We start from the raw sequence: 24,146 nt of genomic DNA on the forward strand, positions 1-24,146 counted from the left end.
TAAAAGGCTTGAACTACTTCAGTTGTGTGTAATGAATCTGAAATATATTAAAGTCTAATGTTTATTAGTACATTACAGAAAATAATGAACTTTATCACAATATGCTATTTTTTTTCAGAAGGACCTGTGTATGTGTATATATATATAATGTGTGTGTGTGTGTGTGTGTGTGTTTATGTGTGTAAAGTACAAATATGTCGTTACCTTACTTACAGTAAGTAGAATTTTGGGTATCTATACTTTACTGGAATAATTATTTTTCAGTCGACTTTTGGAGCGAATTTGTTTGTCATATTTTCTTCTCCATGTTAATGCTTAGTAGTAGACATATATCGTTCTTTAATATATTTGCATTCAAAGTGCATTCTTTTTTAATTACCATATACAGTATCCCAAATCACCATGGCCGTTAAAAAATGCAACAAAACAACAACACATTTTTCTTTTTTTTATGAGGTTAGTGCAGTATATAGGCCCGTGGCACAGCCTAAGCTTTTATCCTTAATGCTTTTTCCCCCCTCACGTTACTTTTACTTTTATACTTTAAATAGTTTTGAAACCAGTACTTTTACACTTTTACTTGAGTACAAAGCTTGATTTGATACTTCAACTTCTAAAGAAGCCTTTTTAAACCCCAGTATCTATACTTATACCCAAGTAATAAGAGTAACGAGGCTATTTTTTTTTTAATGTAAGGAGTAGAAAGTACAGATAATTGCTTGAAAATGTAAGGAGTAGAAGTAAAAAGTCAGCTAAAAAATAATTACTCCAGTAAAGTATAGATACCCCAAATGTCTACTTAAATAAGGTTACTTGACACCTCTGTTAATGACTAGAAATCGTTTTAATTGACCATGAAACAGGTGAACTATATCACAAACGCCTAATCAGACGTATCTATTGTCAGTCTTACGCTGCCCTCTAGTGGCACCGACTGAACTTTTTTTTTGGTTCCTTCAGTGTGGGCTCAAATACGAGGAATGAATATCAACGAAATCAGAACATTTTGGAACTTGGAAATTAGCGGATTTAAGTCTTACCTCATTATCCATGCTAGTGATTTAGTTGTCCTCATAAAATCTGTCAAAGGCAAAAAGATCAATTAACATTAGTTCAATTTACTATTTGTTTTTATATAAAACGGACTCATATTTGTTTAATTTCTCATTTCTTAAAACAATTTTTATTATATAATACGTGATATTGATTTATTATTAATATATTGTGTTAATATAAACGATTAATTACAGTTGCAATACTAAATCTTAACAGCATTTTATTTAGATTGTGGACTATATTTAATCTAAAAGATAACGCTCGGACAAGGTAAATTTTGGATGAGTGTTAAGTAAATTGGTCGCCTATTATGGTGGTTTTATGAAGTGTTTTATGAAGTGTCTTATTTCAACACCGACAACTAGTAAAAACATCGTGGCAGACCGAGCCGTTAACTGGTCCTTAACTAGTCCAAACTTATTTGTTCGATTAAAACGAGGCACAAATTAAATACAAAACAATAATAATAATTTTCTTATACATACAATATCTTACTTTGTGAGTTTTTACGGGAAAGAGAAATGATTTCTTGTTCTTGTTTTACGCCGGTTGGCATCGAGTGAAATGCGTTTCCGCCGAACTGAAGAACGTGATGCGCGCGCCTGATATTTACTACTTCGGATTATGACATACATATTGTCCTGTAGCTATGGATACAGACATTACGTAACAGCAAGCTATTATTATTATTATCATTATGAAAATTTGTACTGGGATTAGTTAATATGTTCACAGCTGAAATAACAGCGTTGAAGTGATCTGCTTTTTTCAATTTCTCATCTGTAATTTACTCTCCGATTACCGAACATTGTGTGTTCATCTGTAATTTACTCTCCGATTACCGAAATTTGGCTGACGACGAAAGAATTATTTCTTTGTATTAATGAGTTAGACAAACATTTAGGCATTTGGCAGACACTCTTATAACGACTTACATTTTTATTATACATTGAGGGTTAAGGGCCTTGCTCAAGGGCCCAACAGTGGCAACTTGGTGGTTGTGGGGTTTGAACCTGGGATCTTCCGAACCGTAGTCCAATGCCTTACCCAACCTGAAATAATATTATCACCGATTACATTAAAGCGCATCAGCTTATTTTTAGCTTTAATCTTTTAACTACAAACTCTTTACCCTTTATTCTTCCACTAGTATTGGAATATTTTTTTAAGCCAACCTGGCATTCCGTACCTATCCACTCTTCCTCCTGACTCCGAGACCTTGATTTCCAAATGAAAAATTTACTTTTATCTGAAACGAGCACTGTGGACCACTGAGAAAAGGTGAAGTTTGTTTTCTCTTTAGCCCCGGACAGACCCTTTATACAGTGTCTCTGGTTCAGGAGAGGCTTGGAACTAGAAATGCCGCCATTATAGCCCATTTCCAAAAGACTTGCTTGACAGTCTTTTTAAGCCTGTGATCATCCCTGTTGCTTGTGTACCATTTTTTTTTTACCACGCTTTTCCCTTTGAGTAAATTTTCCAGCCAGTTCTTTTAGGGATGACCTTCTGTGACTTAAACTCCATATGGAGAGTGAATGATTGTCTTGTGAACAATTCAGCAGTCTGACCAATGATTGTGGTTGCATGCACTGATTAGACTGGGATACACCGTATTTACAGTATAATGTATAAATAGCAATTTACTTAAAACAAAAAAATACTTTAATATTTTAAGATACTTGATTTCTTATTTTCATGAGGTTTTAACTGTTGAAACTAAAATGAAAAAGGCTTTAAATATTTGACTTTTATATGAGTCTTTTACTTTTTTAAATAAAATAAAAATAAAATAAAAACCTTCCCCAGATACACTGTGCCTGAGTAAAATAATTTTACAGTACAAGGGGCATTTCGGTCAAACCAGGACTTAAAGAAAGAATTCAATATTCAATAAAGAAACATTTGACATTTTAATGGTGATAAAACTCTTAGCTAGAGAAAAACATTTAAATGGTGCAAACATTTAAAAGAAGGTTGTACATCCATGAATGATACTGGCTGAGGTGGCTCAGAGTCTACTGCAGACAGTAAAACTATAAATACTGTAGATCCAATGAAGACCTTATATACAGTGCTGGACAAAAGTACATTATTTTCCCTTTTTGATTTTTTTATTATTTATTTTGTTTTTGCATATTTGTCACACAAATAATTCAGATCAACAAATTTTAATATTATACAAAGATAACCCAAGTATATAGAAAATGCAGTTTTTAAATTATGGTTTTCTTTTTGCTTACCAAAAACAACAAAAAGTCTAGTCTCATACAGATAAAAATAAGGGTTAGCAATGAAACATTGTTTATTATTACCAGAATGATAGCTAACAGTATTTATACAGTACATGCAACATATAGTATAGAGAGTACAAAGAGTATAGAAAAAAAATGCTTTTTTGGTTAACAGTACAGTAACAGTGAACAGTATATATTTGTGGATACTATACATGGTGGTATGGTTGTGCCACCAGTATGGACTGCTTCTTTATGAATCCATCTGGCAGAGAAGAGCAACTCCGCGACGAATCCAGTGTTCAGGTGGTCTGTCTGAGTTGAGGCTCATGGAGATGACATAATTGGTCGAGTGGCCTGTGGTTGACAGCGTCCCCCGTCTCTCACTCGTCTTATATACTGGTGAAATGTAGCAAAGGCACTCAGGGATGTCCTGCTTCTTCATGGGGATCAGCCAAATCTATAAAGGGGTACACAGTTTCCGAATTGAAGTTGGTGTAAAAGAATATAAAAACAATAAAATGTACAGGTTAGGGGTCCTCCAGGATCAGGACTGTAAACACTGACCTAGTATTAGCAGTATCATATTTTCTCAAAAGTGTTCTGACAAATATGCAACTCATTTTGTAGCCATAATTTTGTAGCCATACTTGCATGGATGCCTTCACATATTGTGTTAATCACCTGCACTTGACTTTTCTGGAGAACTGATGAATGGGTTAATGTGTAAAGATCAGCGAGAAGAATATGTCAGGTGTTATTGTGTAGTGTGTTATTGAGAATGATAAAATAAATAAATAAGCAGATGATCATTTACTGTACCACTGGCATGGTGTCATGGAGGACCTTGGGGTAAGATTCTGCCAGCAGTTTCTTTTCTCTGTCCCAGCGTGCCCCTTCAAGGAATAGACCACTAATGTAGATGCCTGTCAGGGATGAGAGGAGGCATCATGGGTTTTAAACATTCATCACCATGAACTGCAAACATGTTGGGTCTCTCTGTCTCCATCACAGACACACATGCATTTTTCATGATTTTACACACCCTGAGTTTAGCCCGAAGAAGCAGCACTGAGGCAGATGTTAAGGACTTGGAAAAACACTAGTGCATACACAACCATACACACTCAGATTCCATACTTCCATACTACTATTACATGCTCATGGGTAAAAGAGCAAGGTAAAGTTGTCTCTGAGTGATAGCGCATGGGTACAGCTAGAGGTTAATGTGTCCTTTCTTCATTTCTGTCTGCTTTTGTCCATCCATATATCTATCTGTACATAGGCTGTATAAAATGTAGTATTGAACTTAATAATTATTTTTGTTAATATCTATTAATTAATTTATTCTCCTTTTTTCAACAGAAACACCATGCACCTACCCAGCCTTGTGTTAACACTTCCGACTGGTGGTGGTTGTGTAGTGGTGTGGGAAAAGTTTTCTTAACATACACTGAGGCTGTTAATGCCGATCAAGAATTATTAAAATGTCACAGTCTATCTGGGTATTTGTTTCTTTTCCGTCCCTCTTTGTCTTACCATCCTCAGGTGGCTCTATAAACCTTATTTCATCCATGACTTGAAAGTTGAAGGCGAGCAGGTCGATTGGGATGGTGTGTTTGCGAGCATAGTTTTGCTGAGCTCCAGTTAGGAAAGCTTGGGTGAAGAAGAAGCCTGACATCCAGAACACAACTGGCATACCATTATCATACCAGTCCTATAACAACAAAACACATAATTAACACTATTATCATTAATGCTGCACATTACAACTCTATGAGATGGATAGAACCACAATCATTATTAACCCACTATGGAAGCATCTAAATATAACAAAACACCATGCTTACAGTTTACTGAAAGAACAGCAATATAAATCTTTAGGTTATCGAATGTGAAGTGTGTTAGAGCATACAAACTCAGCAGTATTTAAAGCCAAATAGTACACGTTTACAAAGAAAATAAAGACTCTACAAAAAAAAGTTGGTTTATAATAAAAAAAAAAAGTGGCACAGCTTTAAATATAAGATTATGGACTATGTGAAAAATAATAACTTATTTAATGTTACATAAAAAAAGAAAAACTTTAAATTTAAACTGAGCCATAGCTACACTGTCTTACTACACATAACCTTTAAATGCAATATTTAATAAAGAGCCCTCTCTTTTTGGCAGACTGTTCTATTGTGTAAGATTTCATTTTTTGCCCAATGATGTGCAGATGACATGCCACACTATTATGCTCAGCTCAGTACTAATAAATATATGGATTTTTTGGGTTCATGTGCAGATCTGGTATATACTGTATCTCAGGACAACCCGAGCTTACCTGCAAAAATTTGAGTCTCTCCAGGAAGTCACTAACGTATCCTCCAAGAGGTTTAAGGCTTGGATATGACTTTTTCATCCACATTCCTGGGACACGGCCCTTCAGGATGCTTGTCACTACTTCCTCTAACTCAGCTGACATTACCACCAGCCCCTGAAGCACAGAAAGGAAAATACAGTAGGTGAAGATCTGGCACATATTGTGTCAGTCAAAGCCACCAGTTCATCCAGGTTTTTCCAAACGTGTCTAAGCTTTTTCTAATGATCCTAGAAGATTTCAAAGTTTGCCTAACAGTTCTTCATTGTTAGGCAGAAGTGTCACCTAGGTTTATCATTCTCTTTAAAGTTCCAGTAAATTCTCTAAAGTTGCACTGTTCCTCATATGCAACTGTAAGAATTTTTCCAAGTTTTGCCAGAGCTTTCAAGCTCATCTGACATTTCCAAGGCTTTTTACAACCACCAGAGTTTGTATGAGGTTTAAATAACATTCCTCAAAGATTTAAATGCTCCTTTAGGGTATTGATCTAAGGTTTCCTCTGAGCAACTAAAGCTCTTCTAAGATTTACCTATCTTCACTTAATGGTTCTGACCTTAATGGCCTTCTGAATGTTGATACATGAGTCACGGATTGTGCGCAGAAGCTTGTTGAATCGACCCATCTCCTGCACCAGCACAGTGTTCATGCTCTGTTTGTAACTGGTGGGAAACTTGCGCATGGCTGCTTCCGTGTCAAAGTCTTTTGGGAGTTTGCCCAAAATGTCTGCAGCCACTTCATACACCATGTCATCAGAGGATTTAGCATCACCACCAGTCATCCGAGACTGTAGGGAAGAGATAAAGGAGAAAATTTGGATTAGTAAGGTCATGAAATTCAGTGTGATAAGTTAAAAACCATGTAACTGGTTAATAGTTGAAAGGGCATTAATTCGTCTAACAATATATAGTGTGCCTGTCTGGTGGGAATAGATACAGGAGCTTTTTAAAAGATGCTTGGTGACATCATGTAGTCACCATTACATGCATGTGTGGCGCATGAGAGTGGAAATTGGGAAGATAATATGATAATAGTCTTCATGTGTAATGCATAACAGGTAAAAGATCCAGTATCATCCATTCATACAGTAAATAATAATATTTGAATAAAATTGCAAATTTCTTGTAACTTCCAGGATGCGTGTTTGCAGAAACTTGTGTGGATGTGCAAGATTTCGAGGTGCAACTGCTAGCATAGTGTGACCTAACGCATCAAATCAATGGTCTCAGATGTATATTAAAAATGTTCAGAAACATTCTTTTTGAAGCAATGTGTTGATATTCATGTAACACATGCAAGCTATATGAGTCCCTCTGGTGTGTTTAGCCCATCGGAGCATGTATAGCACTTTTGGGAAGTAAGCAAACTTCACCATAGGATCTAGGTATGGTTAGTTTGGTACTAAAATGTTCCTCGGACGCTGTAGCTGATGTGAAGGTGGCATTGGGCCATCGGTTTGTAGAAGGATTCTGGGATCTTTCTCTTAAGCTAGAACTTGTGAAAGTGAAATTTGTTTTCAAATCACCCTGATTGTACACATGATTGATGTCTGTGATGAAGCACAGTTGTGGTTCTTAGAGCAACCCTCGACTGGTACCAAAGCAAATAGGTCATTACATCATAGAAGTAGTTTAGCACAACAGATGTACATTAAGTGTACTGTACTGTACATAAGTTGAATGTTCGAAGTAGCTTAAGTAGCTGTGGTGTGCTTCAAATATCCCTTAATATGTAGTGCAAATACTGTAGCAAGTAGTAGTAGTAATGTGAAGTAGGATGCAAGGAGTTTGTAGAAAGCATGGTATTGTAGTGCCAGATGTTTGATTAGTATAATCAATGTCTTAAGCAAAGCTTCCTTAGTTAGGGCCAATACACTTTTGGTGCCAAGTAGCTGGACATGTGGCGAATAATTGTACTCAGAAACCAAGCTGGGAATATGCTATCTACCACTGACTGGTTAAAACTCACATCTGCCAATGGGCTTGACATTCAGTACCCTATCTTGGCTACCTGGGATGTTGTCAAGAAGGCGCAGACATGTACTATTGAAAGGACATGTGTTGTGCAGGTTGCAGGAAATTGGACATAGGAAATACCTGCTGAGATCGATCATCTTGGCAAGGGCAGTTTTGTTGGATGGAAGCATCAGGTTATGTGTGAATTACCAAAAATTTAGAAGACCAAAACCCTGCATACATAGGAGCTTAGATGCTCTGCGGAAAGTACAATATTTCTCTACAATTGATCTAGCAAGTGGCTATCGTCAGGTGGTTGTGGAGGAAGGAGATCAGAACAAAACCGCATTCTCAACACCTTTTAGGTTATATGAATACTGACGGATGTAATGCAATGGGCCTGAGACCTTTCAGAGATTAATGCAAGCCACCATGAATGACCCGGTCTTTCAGATTTTGCTAGTATACAGTACCTAAACAATATTTTAGTGTATTCGGCAACATTTCAAGTGCACTTAGTTAGACTGGACACTGTGTTGAAGCGCATGCAAGAGACCCGTCTCAAGGTAAAGCTGAAGAAATATCATTTTCTTCAGTTCGAGTTTGCATTATTAGTCACCAGATATATGCAGATGGTATCAGCACAGACCCTCTGAAAGTAGCTGTTTTAAAGCAGTGGCTACGTTGAGAAATTTAAGATCATTTCTTCTGCAGTTTCTATAGATGATTTATTCAGGAATTCTCTAAAATACCTTGTCCAAATTAAGCTGATTACTTGCTGCAGTGTCTGTAGACTGAAGAATGCCAAGCTGCTTTTGACATTTCCAAAGATAACCTAATTTGATAAATAAAAGCCATGCTGGAAACAGAACTGGTAAAGTAGCTTTCAGATTTGACTTACTCATGTGTGAATAATCCTCGTCTGTAATTTATTATTTACGCTGACTGACATTTCTTCCAGGATTGACAGAAATGACTCAAGGCAAAATATAAGACTTTTGCCTTATATTATGCCTTATACCATGCATAATTTACATACAGCTTTGTGATTTCATCAAACCTGGGTAAGGAGGATGCTGTTAAACAGGAGCTGCGTCTCCACCTGGTCCTTGGTGATGTCAGCGTTGGCGTTCATGCCAAAGACTTCTGGCGACGGGTACAGTGGGAGTCCTTTGGTGTACTCTATGTAGCTACTGAGCTGCAATAGAAATAAGACACTTAAAAGGGCATTCATTCCTCTACTTTATATAGTGTCTGTTTGGTAAAAAATAGATACAGGAGCACTTTAAAAGATGCTTGGTGTTGTCATTACTGTTGTGTGGCGCATGAGAGTGGAAATTGGAAAGATAATATGGTGATGGGCATCACATAGTGCTTTCCAGGTAAATAAAAATGTTTGGATGAAATTGCAAATTTCTTTTAAATGTTTATTTTCCTGAATGTTGATGTATGTTTGCAGAAATTTGTGCGGATGCAAGTTTTCGAGGTGCAACTGTTAGCATAGACTGATTTCATAGAGCAGGTTAAGTAGTGTATGTTCAGTGTGCTACTGTACGCATCAGTCTGACCATAAGCAGTATAATTTTGTCATGTCTCTGTTAAGAGGGCAGCCCTTGAAGGAGTAAGTTTACACAGTGCTGCAAGATTACCACAAACTTAAAGCAGACCACCCATGAGATCGCTGCCAATGACTGTGAAAATCTGTGTTTGTGAATAATAGGTTTCAGCAAATAGATTAAAGAGGCATAGATTATACATGGGCTTGTAAATAAATAAATCAGTGTCCAACATGCACAGTTATTTAACCTAGAGCTCATTAAGCTCATTGTTTTTTTAGTACTTTCTATAATGAGTATGCAAGTGAATCAGAAATGTTGTATTTTTTCATTGCGCAGACGTTACATATTTTAGTTGCTTGATCTAAACATCAAGTTGTGGTGCCACTCAAAAGAAAGGCATACAATTCTGTAGATTAGTAAGTATTTAAAAAAATGTATTGACTAATTAGTGACTAGTTAGTAATTATATGAAAAAAAGTAATCAAAAGAGAGATCTGTGTGTGCGTGTGTGTGCGCGTGTGACAAAAATCTTACGTCTCCTTCAGGCGGTGAGTAGTAAATCCCACTTGGGTCAAACTTGTACATTGTGTCTTCAATGACCTTATTTGTGTAGAAGATAGAGAGGATGGTGCGGAGGGTCCGGCGGTCCCAGTCATCCGTCACACGTCCTCCATAATTACACTCACCTGTCATGTAGCGCAGTGCATCAAACGGCACATCCTAAAATATTTGAATGATTAGTATATATATATATATATATATATATACACATAAACACACACACACACACGTGTATGTCAGTAAATTAGAATATCATCGAAAAGTTGATTTATTTCAGTAATTTAATTCAAAAAGTGAAAATACAATAAAATCTTATATATATAGATTCATTACACACAGACTGATATATATTAAGTGTTTAGTTCATGTCATTTTGATGAGTATGGCTTACAGCTCATACAGAATTCAGTATCAGAGAAAATTTGCATATTACTTAAGACCAATTAAAAAAAAAAAAAGAAGGTTTTTAAGGTTGTTGGACTACAGAAAAGTATGATCGCGTACAGCACGTGACATGGAGGTGTAGGCGTGACATGGAGACGACTAGTCTGTGGCACTGCTGAGGTTGCATTTATAGCGGCCTTTTGCTCTTCTGCGTTGTCAGGTCTGATGCTTCGCATCTTCCATCTATTCCATAGATTTATAACCTTTTATAGGGTTTAGGTCAGACAAGTTTGCTGGCCAATTAAGCACCAGGATACCATGGTCCTTAAACCAGGTATAAGTACTTTTGGCAGGTGCCAAGTCCTGCTGGAAAATAAAATCAGCATCTCTATGAAGCTGGTCATCAAAAGGGGGGGACCGTCTAATTTTCTCCTCCAATAACCACAGCAGCGATCCTGGTTGGAGATGGGACCTTTAATGTCTTTTTCTCAATGGTAGCTGAGTCGCAAAGGCTGGTGCTCAAAAGTGAAAGTAGCTTGTGTGGTCCTTTGGCGGCTGCCCTTGATGTGGTGATCCTTGATGCGTTGCTACCAGCCTTTGAAGTCCTAGCCTTTGAAGTCCCTGGGACACATGCCATCTTCCCTCTTGCATGCCACTCTCTAATTTAACACCTGCCACGCATTTTTCTCGCTCCCGAAACTCCGGACCTAAATTCTGGACCTCTAGCTAAGCTCCCCACCTCACTTTTATAGAGTAGAGCAAGCCTGAGATTCATTACAATTATCATCCACCAGCCATGCCCCATTTAGTGGCTCCACCTCTTCACACACTTGCTGAGGGGAAGACCACCTATGAATGAGCCCTTGAAGTAAGCGAGGGGCGAGAAAATATTTAGATGCACACTGATCACTGGTGCACACTGTGACAGTCAGCCACCAACTTGTCTGGCAACTGGTCAGCGGTTTTGCAGTTCCCGACAGTTATTATGCATGGGGAATGGCACAATATATAAGGCTAAAAACCCGGAAACAGTTTAAGTAGTTTGCAACTTACAAAAAAAGTCTAACCTGGTCAGAGATGAACCCCTATTGGTTATCACTGGATTTTTTTTTATTTTTTTTTTTTTACATCAGGTAGCTACTATATAAGGTTTTCTAATATTATTAGAGTTTTCTCATGACTCTATGTGCATAAAACAACCCCCTCATTGTGCTTCCCGATTCCTTATATGATAATACTACCTATAGCCTAAGTCGCCAGAGAAATAGACTTATAAATAGCTTATGTAGCCTGAAAATGTCAAACATTTTTTTTTATATTTCTTCAAATAAACTTATAAAGAGATTGGCCAGGTGAGTGAAATTGAAGCTAAAGACACTGAGAGATTCATCATGTTAATATGTTATAAAGTGCAGGTAGGTGAGAATTTGTTATAAAAAAGAGGAGTAAGAAGTGAATGGGATATGTGGGTGCTCACTTCATACTGGTCCAGGAACATATGCAGCTGTTGGACTGAGATGCGCAAGTCAGTTTCATTGAACTCATAGGGGATGTTCCAGCCCAAAGGCCCAAACTTCCTTCGCTCTTGGATAAGTGCATGAAAGAAACATAGGCCATACATGAGCTTCTTAAACACCGCCTAAAACACATACACATAAATTACACATGTACAAAGCCCATGGCCACAATTTTAACAATAAAACACCTGAACACCTGAATGAAGAAAATGCTTTGTGTTTTGAAAAAGAGGGATGTTGCCTCTTATCACATTCCCTCACAATGATGAAAACAGATATTCCACCTTGGCTTGAACCGAATTTTTGTCAAAATCTTTACTCACCGGCTTTGAGCTGCTGTTGAAGAACTCCGGATCAGAGATGGGGTCCGTATTAAGAGAGCCAATGATGTTGAAACGCAAGCCTTTGGGGGGCTCATTGGTCATCTTAACACCATTCTGAAGGACAGCCACGGGGAAGTTAGGTGAGGGGTAACTGGTAAGCCACAGACGGAAGTCTGGATGTGTGGTCTCTGGATTGAGCTCCTGGAGTAAAATAAGGTAAAATAAAAAACTAAATGCTGCAACAAACTATTTTTCTGGTTCTAACTTTTGCTTTTATCCTAATACACCATGTTATCCAGCACTACCTCACAAACACGTTCCAGCGTTGCCATCCAGGATATGGCCAGGTGGCAGTTTTGCAACACCACCCAGGTTCCTTCCTTCATTCCTGCCTCAATCATATTCATTGCAATGGGACCCTGGCCTTGGCCCAGTGAAAGAGAGGTCAACTTGTTGCCTGTAAAGCCCTGTAAAGAACATACAGTATTTAGTCAGCCACCAATTGTGCAAGTTCTTCCATTTAAAATGATGAGTGGGCCTGTCATTTTCATCATAGGTATACCTCAACTATGAGAGACAAAATAACTAAATAAATACAGAAAATCACATTGTAGAATTTTTAATGAATTAATTGGTAAATTTCCCTGTAAAATAAGTATTTGGCCACCTACAAACAAGCAATATTTCTGGCTCTCACAGACCTGTAACTTCTTCTTTAAGAGGCTCCTCTGTCCTCCACTCATTATCTGTATTAATGGCATTTGTTATCAGTATAAAAGACACCTGTCCACAACCTCAATAAGTTACACTCCAAACTCCACTATGGCCAAGACCGAAGAGCTGTCAAAGGGCACCAGAAACAAAACTGTAGACCTGCACCAGGCTGGGAAGACTGAATCTACAACAGGTAAGAAGCTTGGTGTAAAGAAATCAACTTCCAATTATTAGAAATTGGAAGACATACAAAACCACTGATAATCTCCCTCGATCTGGGGCTCCACACAAGATCTCACACCAAGGGGTCAAAAAGATCACAAAAACTGTGAGCAAAAATCCCAGAACAACACGGGGGGACCTAGTGAAAGACCTGCAGAAAGCTGGGACCAAAGTAACAAAGGCTACCATCAGTAACACACTGCGCCACCAGGGACTCAAATCCTGCAGTGCCAGTCCTCCTGCTTAAGCCAGTAAATGTCTGAAGTTTGCTAGAAAGCATTTGGATGATACAGAAGAGGAATTGGAGAACACCATACCATGCTTCACAGTAGCATACCTACTGTTAAGCATGGGGGTGGAAACATCATGCTTTGGGGCTGTTTTTCTGCAAAGGGACCAGGATGACTGGTCTGTGTAAAGGAAAAAATGAATGGGGCCATGTATCATGAGATTTTGAGTGAAAACCTCCTTCCATCAGCAAGAACATTGAAAATGGAACGTGGCTGGGTTTTTCAGCATGACAATGATCCCAATTAAGGAGTGGATTCGTAAGAAGCATTTCAAGGTCCTGGAGTGGCCTAGCCAGTCTCTAGATCTCAACCCCATAGAAAATCTTTGAAGGAAGTTGAAAGTCTGTGTTTCCCAGCGACAGCCCCAAAACATTACTGCTCTGGAGGAGATCTGCATGGAGGAATGGGCCAAAATACCAGCAACAGTGTTTAAAAACCAACAAAGGGTATATAACAAAGTATTAAGATAGAATTTTGTTATTGACCAAATACTTATTTTCCACCATAATTTGCAAATAAATTGTGATTTTCTGGATTTTTTTTCTTATTTTGTTTCTCATAGTTGAGGTATACCTATGATTAAAATTACAAGCCTCTCTCAGCTTTTTAAGTGGGGGAACCTGCACAATTGGTGGCTGACTAAATACTGTACAGTATAAAGGTCTACCACTTAGCATAACAGGGCTGTAACACTACTGAGACGTGAAAGGGCTTTAAATCCCAAAATTTTGAAGTATTTTATATTGGTGTAACCTATTATACTTTCTTTGACAAACACTGAAAAGAAGCATGAATGTTTAACCTGTTCATCTCCAAACTTCAGCAGAGCTGCCATGGGGTCAGAGCCTGGTGAGAGGATGAAGATGAGGGGAGCGCAGCTGTGACTGTCTGCAAATGCCTTCCCCAGGTTAAATGGAGGCACCTCAATAAACTGCTGTCCCAAGCTGCTGGACACAAACTCCTGCACCATAGGAATGATCTGAATGAAAACAAAAAGAAAAAAGAGAGAAAAAGATTAAGGAGTTAGGTTGTAGCACTCATGAACAAACAAACAGGACTATATATATATATATATATATATATATATATATATATATATATATATATATATATATATATATATGAACTTTTTATGATTGTTTTACCTTGTCTGGTCTCAGGCAGCGTATGACCAACATTCTCTGAAATTGTCCCAGTTTCTCTTGCCACATTCCAGGAAAAGGTGTGTGATGAGGATCCTGTGTAACAATGACTCATTTAGGTATAGTTCTCATTTAAACCATCATTTTCACTGCCAAGCTTCAGGAAACTAACACAGATATTTTGCATTGTGTTCCTTCGGGTCCAGTAAAATAATATAAGCTATCTTAGCATTTCCTCTATTATTTTCTATATAGCATTTACATATATTTTCACACTGTGGCACAGAGACTGCGGTACACACCCTGCTGTCATACACCTCTTTCCATTTATCACTGATGTGTTCCAGGTCTTTACGTAGGCCCTTGAAGCAATCCAGCTCGTCCAGGCGACAGATCTCGTCCCATGATTTTTTGGCCAACCACTTGCAGGGTTTGGTGTGAGGGTTATCCAGACCCACGCCGCCCGTCAGCAGAAAGCGCCACTCAACCTCATCAATCTACAGGATGAAAAGTCAGGAAAATATAGGATGAGATATATTAACAGTTTTTTATATCAATTGTCAGCTGTGTTTAACCAAGAAGAATTAACTGCAGGTTACATGACAAAATAAATAATGCTAATGACATTTACATCAGGAACTGGTTTTTAAGAATGTTACTTTAAACAAAGTACAAATGTCATGCTCTGTTCTTTGCACTGTATTATGTATTGTCAAGATACAGAGAAGAAAAGTGAGCAACAAAACAAGTCTTTAGATTTGTCTCATGGCTAAAGTCCATCCATGCTTACTAGACATGTGGTATAACATGGATAATAAAAATTTCAGTTTTAAGATTATTAGATCAAAACACATTATATACAAAATATACTAAAAATTAGGCATCTTTTACTGCCTTCATACCACAAAAACTGAACAGGATGTGATTGAAAATAGCGGTGTATCATGTCAACCAAGAAGAAAAAAAGTTGTATTAGGTAAACTACACTACCGCTCAAAAATTTTGGGATCACTTTCTAACTCCATGGCCGTTCCTGATGTCTTTCTTTCAACAAAAATGCTGTTTGTTAACTGGTGATTTCTGAGCCTGTTAACTCTAAACTAACTTCTCCTCTGCAGCAGAGGTAGGTTTTAGTCTTGCTTTCCTGGAAGGTCTTCATGAGAGCCAGTTTCATCATGGTCCTTAATGGGTTTTACAAATGCACTTGACACAATACTGTTCTTGCAAAAACTATTTCGAAAAGACTGACCTCTGTGTCTTAACATACCAACAGACTGTTGTTGCATAATTCCAAATATGTTATTTCATAGTTTTAAAATCCCAATTCCCACTCTGTTGCAGAATACACAAAATGAACCACTAAAACAAAAACAAAAATGTAAGTGATCCTAAACTTTTGAGCGGTAGTGTATATATTCTCTTGATGAAATGTGCTCAGATATGGTTTGCTTAATGCCCTTTGCCTCAACAGAAACAAATGTTTTTAATCACTTATCAAAAAAGTGATCTCTTTTAATGCATTCAATAGTGTATTTTTATACACATGTGCTAAAATATAAAGGTCTGCACAAGTTAAGAGTATATATATATATATATATATTGTAGCGTTTTGCCACAATATATATATATATATATATATATATATATTATTCTCCATGTTCTATTTACTGCAGAGAGCTTTAAGTTTATTAGATCTATTAACTAAACTGAGACTTCTCTACTTTGCATATATTAAGCTTGGCTGTGGAAAGGCAGTACTCACAAGTCCTTGGTGTTTAAGCAGGTTGACACTGAGGCAAAAGGAGAAGAGCAGCTTGTCTTTCTCGAAGAGTGATCGGCACACATTGACATAAAGTGAGTGGGTGAAGTGGTCTTTTAGGATCTGCAATCTGGACACACAGATAGGCAAGGAGGAAAATACTAAAAATTATTGCAAAGTTCTCCACTTTTGTTAAACTCTTGATGCAGTGCCTTTCAAAATTACATTACGTTTTGTTACTGATTTTGATAGAGTACATGGTGATTAATTATTTTAATAAAACATAGAAAAAAGTTTTTAACTAACACTGATAAGTTCAAAGTCCTAAATGCGTTTTAAGCTTAAGCTCTTAAAATGCAGCAAATCTAAACTGTTCTGTACAAGACAATTAAAATTAACAAACCTCCAACTAATAAAAAAAACTATATTTATAAAATCCCCAAACAGATGTAGCTTCTCACCTCTGCTCCAGAACCTCGCTCTTGTCCGAGTTGTCGATGGATGAGTTAAAGAGATTGATGAACCAGCCGAGTGAGTACTGGTACATGGGCTCAATGTTGGCCAGATCAGCGATGGAGAAAAACAAAATGCCAGCATGAACTGAGATGGGCTTGTAGCCCAAACGTGTTTTATCAATCTTTGTTTCCGTCACCTCAGCCACAGCTTGCTTCTCTGAGATTTCATTGGCCAGCACTTTGGAGGAGGAGAGAATCTCTACAGCGCTCTCATCCTCCAGGATGTTACCTTGAGATGACGAGAGTACTTCCAGGATCTTGTCTTCGATTTCCTGAAGCAGTCTGCAGGAAAAGATAGTTATGATCAGAGATGTCAAATAGTTAATAAACTTAGACTTATTAAACCACAAAACATCCTCAAAATTATATTATGTAATATAATATTTAACTTTAATAAAATGTTATTATTAATAGTAGTATTAGTAGTTGTTGTTGTAGCTTCATTAGGTGAAAAGACGAATCAGATACACCGTGGAGAAAAATTAGTTTTCTCAAAGCAGGAACAAACTCTACCAATGATCTTTGATCTAAAGAACTGAACAGCAAACAATTTTTGTTTTTGTAAATACATGATGGTGGCGACCATTGAAATTCTGACTCACAATTTGGGACAATGTTAATATTACTCTGCTCAACAACCCTATTGTTGGTTTTAATCCTATAACAGTCCTTAACTTATTAATAATAATAATAATAATAATAAGACTAGTGGGAAATAAACATTCTCTCTGGTCATACCTCTTGTTTTCTGCTCCCTGCAGGATGAGGACTTGTTTCTCCTCTTCTAGATCTGGTCTCTCTCGAGCCACTACTATACCAAGCAGCTGGTCTTGAATTCCCTCAGGCGTAATCATGAAGTTCAGAAGTGTCACCTAAACATCAAAGTTTTTTTTTTTTTCCTTATCAGGCTACTTATTTTAAATATAATTATGTTTACGTCTTTTAATATTTAGTTATCCTGCTGAGCACAAAGGAACCAAGTGGCTTATATAATAAAAGAATAAAAGCACTGGATTTATATACTCTGTATATCATGTTTTATAACAAACTCATTGGATCCTCTATCTAAAGCATCCCTTAATATTTAGACAGCAGAGGCCCGATCTAGTCTTTGTATCTTAGAAAATTAGTGGTAAACAATTTTTACTACCATAGTTTTTTTACACAAACATACATGTATGAAAACACATGTATAAAGTTATATATAAAAATTATATTAAAAAAATATTTATTCCGATTCTTTCCTTTGGGCTAAGTATTGATTCATTCACAAAAATGCACTTGTGCGTCAACTGCTCTTTGGTGCCAAATGTTTGTGGACACCTGACCATCACTCGATTTTCTTCTTAAACATCCCGTTCCAGATTTATTGTGTCTTTGCTATTATAATATACAACACGTTGTGTATTCATTCAGTTCATTTAAAGCATCAGACAGACTGAGGTTGCCCATGGTGCGGGTCAGGGTTACAGTTCCTTCTAAAGATTTAAGTGGAGCTGCAGGACACGTACACTCCATGTCTTCATTGAACAAATTTCTTGCACAGAATTATAATCATGCTTTAACTGGTTTGGAACTGTTATTTGTAATGAGGGAAATTGTAATTCTATAACATACGAAAACACCATATACAATTGTTTGCTTGTAAATTTGTGGCAACAATTTGGAAAATAATGACGTGTGTGAGACGGTCAGATGTCCACATACTTTTGGCAGTATATTGTACTGTATAATGCTTTACAGGTAATCAGGGGCGTCTGTGAGCTCACGCGAGCGGAAGGAGTGGACAGCGCTGTCCTCCGAGTGTGTTCCTCATTGGTGCATGAGCAAGCAATTCAAAAAGATGCAGTCGGCTGCCGTCATGTGGTTCGGAGAAAACACGTGATAGTCTTCGGCCCTCCTGACTGTGTGGTGAAAGTAGCTTAATATGGGAGCTCCCTAGCGATGAGGAGGAATTGGGCATGACTAAATTAGGGCGAAAACTAGGGAAAATTCACACCTTACCTAAATTCTACCTTAGATAGAATAAACTGGTTTTGCGGACACTGCACAACAATAAACAGGAACAAAGAAGGAATATCAGTCTGGTGCTCATTTACTTGTAAAACTAGCTTACCAGCTACCGATCCCCACCTTAACTGAAATCTCTGGCAGGTAATGTGGGTTGCGTAGTTTGGTGGTGATGTAGAAGCGGAAGTCTGGTGAGTACTCTATGGTGGAGTCTCCCAGTCGGATACACACACTCCCACCCTGCTTAAACGTCTGCTTCAGCAGCAAGGGCTCAAGTATGGGGTCCAACTCCTCATCCACATTTTCCAGCAGCACTAGAAGCCAAATTAGCAATGTATCTTAATACAGAATGTCAAAGAGTATGACATTAGGTGTCATTAGAGTGTGACAGTCTTACAGTAAATATTATTTTTTATTTAACAAATAAGAAAATCATTACATGTTTTTATTTTATTCAAATTGCTTTTTAATCATTTACTCTAATGATCTTGCTAGATCATGGGAAACCTGGGAAACATCATTAGAAGGCATGGGATTAGTTTCCATTGTTATGCTGATGATACCCAATTATACATCTCAACAAAACCAGATGAAATACCCAAGTTGTCTAGATTAACAGAGTGTGTCCAGGACATAAAAGATTGGATGACCAATAACTTTCTTTTACTAAATTCAGATAAGACAGAGATATTGCTCATCGGCCCAAAAACCAGCACACAACAGCTTTCACAATTCAGCCTGCGTTTAGAAGGATGTACTGTTACTACCAGCTCAACAGTAAAAGACCTGGGCGTGATATTAGACAGTAACTTGTCTTTTGAAAATCATATTTCCAATATCACAAAAACAGCCTTTTTCCATCTTAGAAATATTGCCAAACTTAGGAGTATCCTATCCGTATCTGATGCAGAAAAGCTAGTTCATGCATTCATGACCTCCAGACTGGACTATTGTAATGCATTACTAGGTGGTTGTCCTGCATCCTCAATAAACAAGCTACAGTTAGTCCAAAATGCAGCCGCCAGGGTTCACACTAGATCCAGAAAATATGATCATATAACACCTATATTATCATCCCTGCACTGGCTACCTGTTCAATTTAGAATTAATTACAAAATAGTACTACTTACATACAAGGCTTTAAATGGTTTAGCTCCCTCATACCTAACCAGTCTTTTGATACGCTATAATCCACCACGTCCCTTAAGATCACAAAACTCCGGACTTCTGATAATTCCCAGAATTTTAAAATCTACAAAAGGGGGCAGGGCATTTTCATATTTGGCTCCAAAGCTTTGGAATAGCCTTCCAGACACTGTTCGGGGAGCAGACACGGTTTCCCAATTCAAAAGTAGACTCAAGACGCATCTCTTTAATCTGGCATACGCGTAACTCATCCCATAACCTCATACTCCAGTACACCTATCCTGAATGGCAACTACGCTAATTCTCTCCATTTTTTCTGTATTTTTCTACCCATCCTGAGACATCTGGAGATTGTGCCAGCTTCAGTAGACAAAGGCCAACCCTGCAAGGTTTCTAAGGCATCTTGAGAAGGACCTGCTCCAGCTAGATTCTGCTTTATGATGGCTGGAGCTACACATCCTGCTCCTGTGCTTCCAGTGATCTGACCCCATCTGCCCTCTGCACCTACTGCTGAACTGAATCTACACAACTTCTGATATATTGAACTTTCACCTGCACAACACACTTGATGTTATTTCTATCTGTTATCACCCAGATGAGGATGGGTTCCCTGTTGAGTCTGGTTCCTCTCAAGGTTCCTTCCTATTGCCATCTCAGGGAGTTTTTCCTTGCCACTGTCGACGTTACCCTTGGCTTGCTTATCAGAGACATTTCATTCATCATTCATTCATTTAATTATTATCTAGACACATTTTTCTCACACATACACACTTCCAAATATTTTCTTTTCTTAAAAAAAAAAAAAAATCTTTAATTTTTTTTTTTTTTTTTGTGAAGCTGCTTTGGGACAATGACCATTGTTAAAAGCGCTATATAAATAAAATTGAATTGAATTGAATTGAATCATAAACAGGTGTTAGTCCTGTGGTTACTCTTACAAAGGTCTGGCCACAGTGAATCATTTGATCTACACATTTGATTTGGGACGTTTCATTTTTTTTTAATACCCCATGTAAACAGAAGGTGGCTACAATAATGAATTGTTTGTTGGGGTGTTGATACTTCTGCCACATGATTTTGAATTTTTTTTTTACATTTAGTAGAATATAGAAGTATGAAGAGCGCATCCTACTATTGTCATATTATTACAGTCCTATATTTTGTTGTAAATCAAATACGAGGCAAATCACCTGGCGTGCCAAACTGAATGCAGTTCTCCAGCGTTCTCACATAGTCGCTGTCACTCAGCTTGATAATGTGCAGGCTGTTGGCTTTCTCCATGTTCTTTACCCACTTGTTTGCTTGACCCTGTGGGTCGATCATCAAAGGCCATCGCCTTGCATTCCTGCAGAAGAGAAATGTTTGAGAAACAAGTAAGAAATGGAGGAAATCCAAAACAGTTCACCATCCAAATTACACCTTTTCTACAGTAAAGCATGGAGGGGGTGATATCCTCATACTGTATTATGGAGGTGTTTCTCCGCAGCAGAGACTGCACTTGCCATGGTGGAAGGAAAAATTTATAAGGCAAAATACTGTCAAATTCTTAAAGAAATCTTTTTCTGCCCTCTGCCAAAAAAATGTCAATGGGAAGAAGGTTTACCTTCCAAAATAAAAATGAGCCAAAACTGACCACACATTGGTTGAAGGAGAAAAAGGTGAATGTCCTTGCATGGCCTAGACAGGGCTCAGACATAAACTGTCTAGGACTGTTTAAGACTGCAGTCCACAAATAGTCACTATCAAATTTAACTATACTTGAGCAGATCTGCAAAAAAGGGTGGGCAAATATCTCAAAGACTAGATGTGCAAAGTTAGTAGATACATATTCCAAAAGACTAAAGACTGTGATTGAAGCAAAAGGTGTTTCAACAAAATATTCATACCAGGGGTAATCCATTATCAACATATCAATATTTTTTCTTTTCTATTTTTTCTGACATATTGGTGTTATATATTTCACTTGGAGGATAAAAGTTGCACTGAGGAAATATAACTGGAAAAAAAATGAATACAGGACTCCATAAAGTGCAGTTCTATGCAAACACATGATCGAGATTTCATATCCCATATGTATAGATTTGTTTAGGTACATACGAAATGATGATGGCGTTGTCAATGGAGAAACTATCTGATGGAAGGCCAGCAATTGTCCAGCTTCTAATTCTCACCGGTTCTCCCAGTGAATGCATTAGAGACACATTCTTAGAACAGGGGATCCCTCTGTCCTTACACAGCTTGATCCATTCTGCTGTAGCACTCTACACACATACAATTAGACATAGTAAATTTACACAGCACTCCAAATGAAACCTCATTGTCAGTTAATAAATGATGTTTACGTTTGAATAAGGTGGTACATGGTGCCCTAAAATGGACCGATGTCCCATTCAGGGTGTAATTCTGCCACATACCCAGTGTTCCCAAGACAGACTTCAGATTCTTCCTTACAGAAGATCAACGCATGCAAGTATAAGTCTATAGATCAAAATACATATAATATCCTCTGTGCGTGTATTTGTGTGCATATGTGTGTGTACCTGTCTATAACTTGATGTGAATGCCCCAAGGTAGGCTACAATAGCAGCTGAAATGAGAATATCTCCAGTAAGATTGATGTAGAGTTCTCCCAGGTTCAACGCAGTCTCACTCCAACGTGTCTTCTCTCCTCCTAAACCGCCAATCAGTTGTTCTGCTCTCTCCAGCTTCTTACTGCACAGCTCCACCTATCATAAATGGTTAGCTCACATTATTTGGCCTAAATGTGTATATAGTAACACAATATCATTTAAAAGAATCATCGAACATACTGTAGAGGCCTTTATTATTCCTGGCTGGAATAAATTAAATGAATATCCACTGGTAAGTTTTTTCTACTGTCTGTGTTGCTAAGACTCATTTTTATTATATTATTATTATTATTATTATTATTATTATTATTATTTTATTTTTCTTCAATGTTACATGGAAAACTAATAAAAAAATAAAACGATAAAATGATAAAATATAATGTGAAAAGTTGAATAATAAAAAAAACTAATCCATCTAAAACAGTTAGAAGTGCATATGATGTTTAAAGCCCCTGTGCATCTGATGTTACATATGTTTCGGGGAACACAGCAGAAAAAACCTCAGTTGAAAAGGGAAGGCACACAGAATAATACTTGAGAAAAAAGAAATAACCAAAGCAAGGTGACATGGGAAAGAAGACAAAAACACATACAGTGGGGCAAAAAGTATTTAGTCAGCCACCAATTGTGCAAATTCTTCTAAATACCCCACTGTAGATAGTGCCAAAATTACTAACTTGTAGCTAATTAATAAACTAAACAGTAAACTACAGTATCCATTATCAAAATGATTTAGTCCCTTGACGAGAAACATCTTCAGTAATTAGTAGAGCCCCCTTTAGCTACTTTAAACTGATGCAAACATGATGTACAGCCATACCCTAGCATTGCTTGGGCCATAGGCTCTAGTTCAGTAGGGTTTTTGAGTTTGCATGCTGCAACTGTTTTTTTTTCTTTTTCTTTTTTTCTATCAGATTTAAGTCAGGCATCGTAGAACCCTCCAGGACTTCACTTGAAACCAAGTGAAGGTGAACCTTTACCACCAGCTCCAGCAAGTCAAGCTTTAAGCCAACCACAGATTCCACTCTTCTAACTACCTTGCTTAAACATGTGGCATCACTGCTTTTGAAGTTCCATCCCCAGCACAGTACAGACCAGAAGAGAATACTGGTAACCACTGATTGGTGAAACATCTGTAGGAGCTTTTTGTAGACGCTAAAAGTGCCCAGTTCCTCATAAAGAACAGCTGACCTTTTTTTTTTTTATTGTATTTATATGTTCTCACCACCACCACTTAATGAAAATCTCAATTATTAGTCTGTAATCCAAGTCACCAAGTATGAATCCACCTCACAAATCAGTCAAGTTGGCTCTAAGTAGTAGGGGCTGGATAGTGTTGATAGCACTTGTAGGCAAAGTGCATGGGATCCAGTGCATGATAGACCTGAGGTCTGAGGAGACTGGGAGTCAATTGTTCAAAGATCTTCATGATGTAAAAAATAAAATAAAATAAAAAAATACCCAGGTCTGATATACAAATCAGAGCAGCTCCGTACTGCTCTGTGTTTATGGTGAGTTCTGTGTGTATCTAGAACATGAGCTTGGAAATGAGATCTACACTTCAAAGCAGAAAGAGCATGATGCACTGAATAAAAGTGCACCCAAAGGCAAAACCATACAGTAAGTCTTTTAAAGACATTTGAAGCTTAAACTGCTGGTAAAAAGAAAAATATTACACATAAAAAAGCTCTACACAACAACAGCATCAAAAGGGGCAGGATTGTGATTGTATGTTAGAAAGTTTGTTCCAAGTGGTAAAAAAAAACAAAA

At 37.5% G+C, this 24,146-nt stretch overlaps 1 protein-coding gene across 1 annotated transcript in view; it reads right to left on the reverse strand.

The window, feature by feature from the left end:
* Nucleotides 1-3,250: 3,250 nt before the first annotated feature.
* Nucleotides 3,251-24,146, reverse strand: part of LOC128523941 (dynein axonemal heavy chain 7-like) — a 71,454-nt gene continuing 50,558 nt past the window's right edge. Inside the window, 20 exon segments of the mRNA XM_053496160.1 lie at nt 3,251-3,747; nt 4,110-4,213; nt 4,827-5,004; nt 5,617-5,769; nt 6,206-6,436; nt 8,665-8,802; nt 9,698-9,883; nt 11,586-11,747; nt 11,949-12,149; nt 12,254-12,415; nt 13,977-14,153; nt 14,320-14,412; nt 14,619-14,813; nt 16,079-16,205; nt 16,537-16,872; nt 17,329-17,462; nt 18,724-18,914; nt 20,937-21,091; nt 21,844-22,007; nt 22,287-22,472. Of these exon segments, the coding sequence (XP_053352135.1) occupies nt 3,541-3,747; nt 4,110-4,213; nt 4,827-5,004; nt 5,617-5,769; nt 6,206-6,436; nt 8,665-8,802; nt 9,698-9,883; nt 11,586-11,747; nt 11,949-12,149; nt 12,254-12,415; nt 13,977-14,153; nt 14,320-14,412; nt 14,619-14,813; nt 16,079-16,205; nt 16,537-16,872; nt 17,329-17,462; nt 18,724-18,914; nt 20,937-21,091; nt 21,844-22,007; nt 22,287-22,472 (3,480 nt within the window). The 3' untranslated portion in view covers nt 3,251-3,540.

The sequence above is a fragment of the Clarias gariepinus genome, chromosome 5 (genome assembly GCF_024256425.1).
Source record: "Clarias gariepinus isolate MV-2021 ecotype Netherlands chromosome 5, CGAR_prim_01v2, whole genome shotgun sequence".
NCBI classification, from domain to species: domain Eukaryota; kingdom Metazoa; phylum Chordata; class Actinopteri; order Siluriformes; family Clariidae; genus Clarias; species Clarias gariepinus.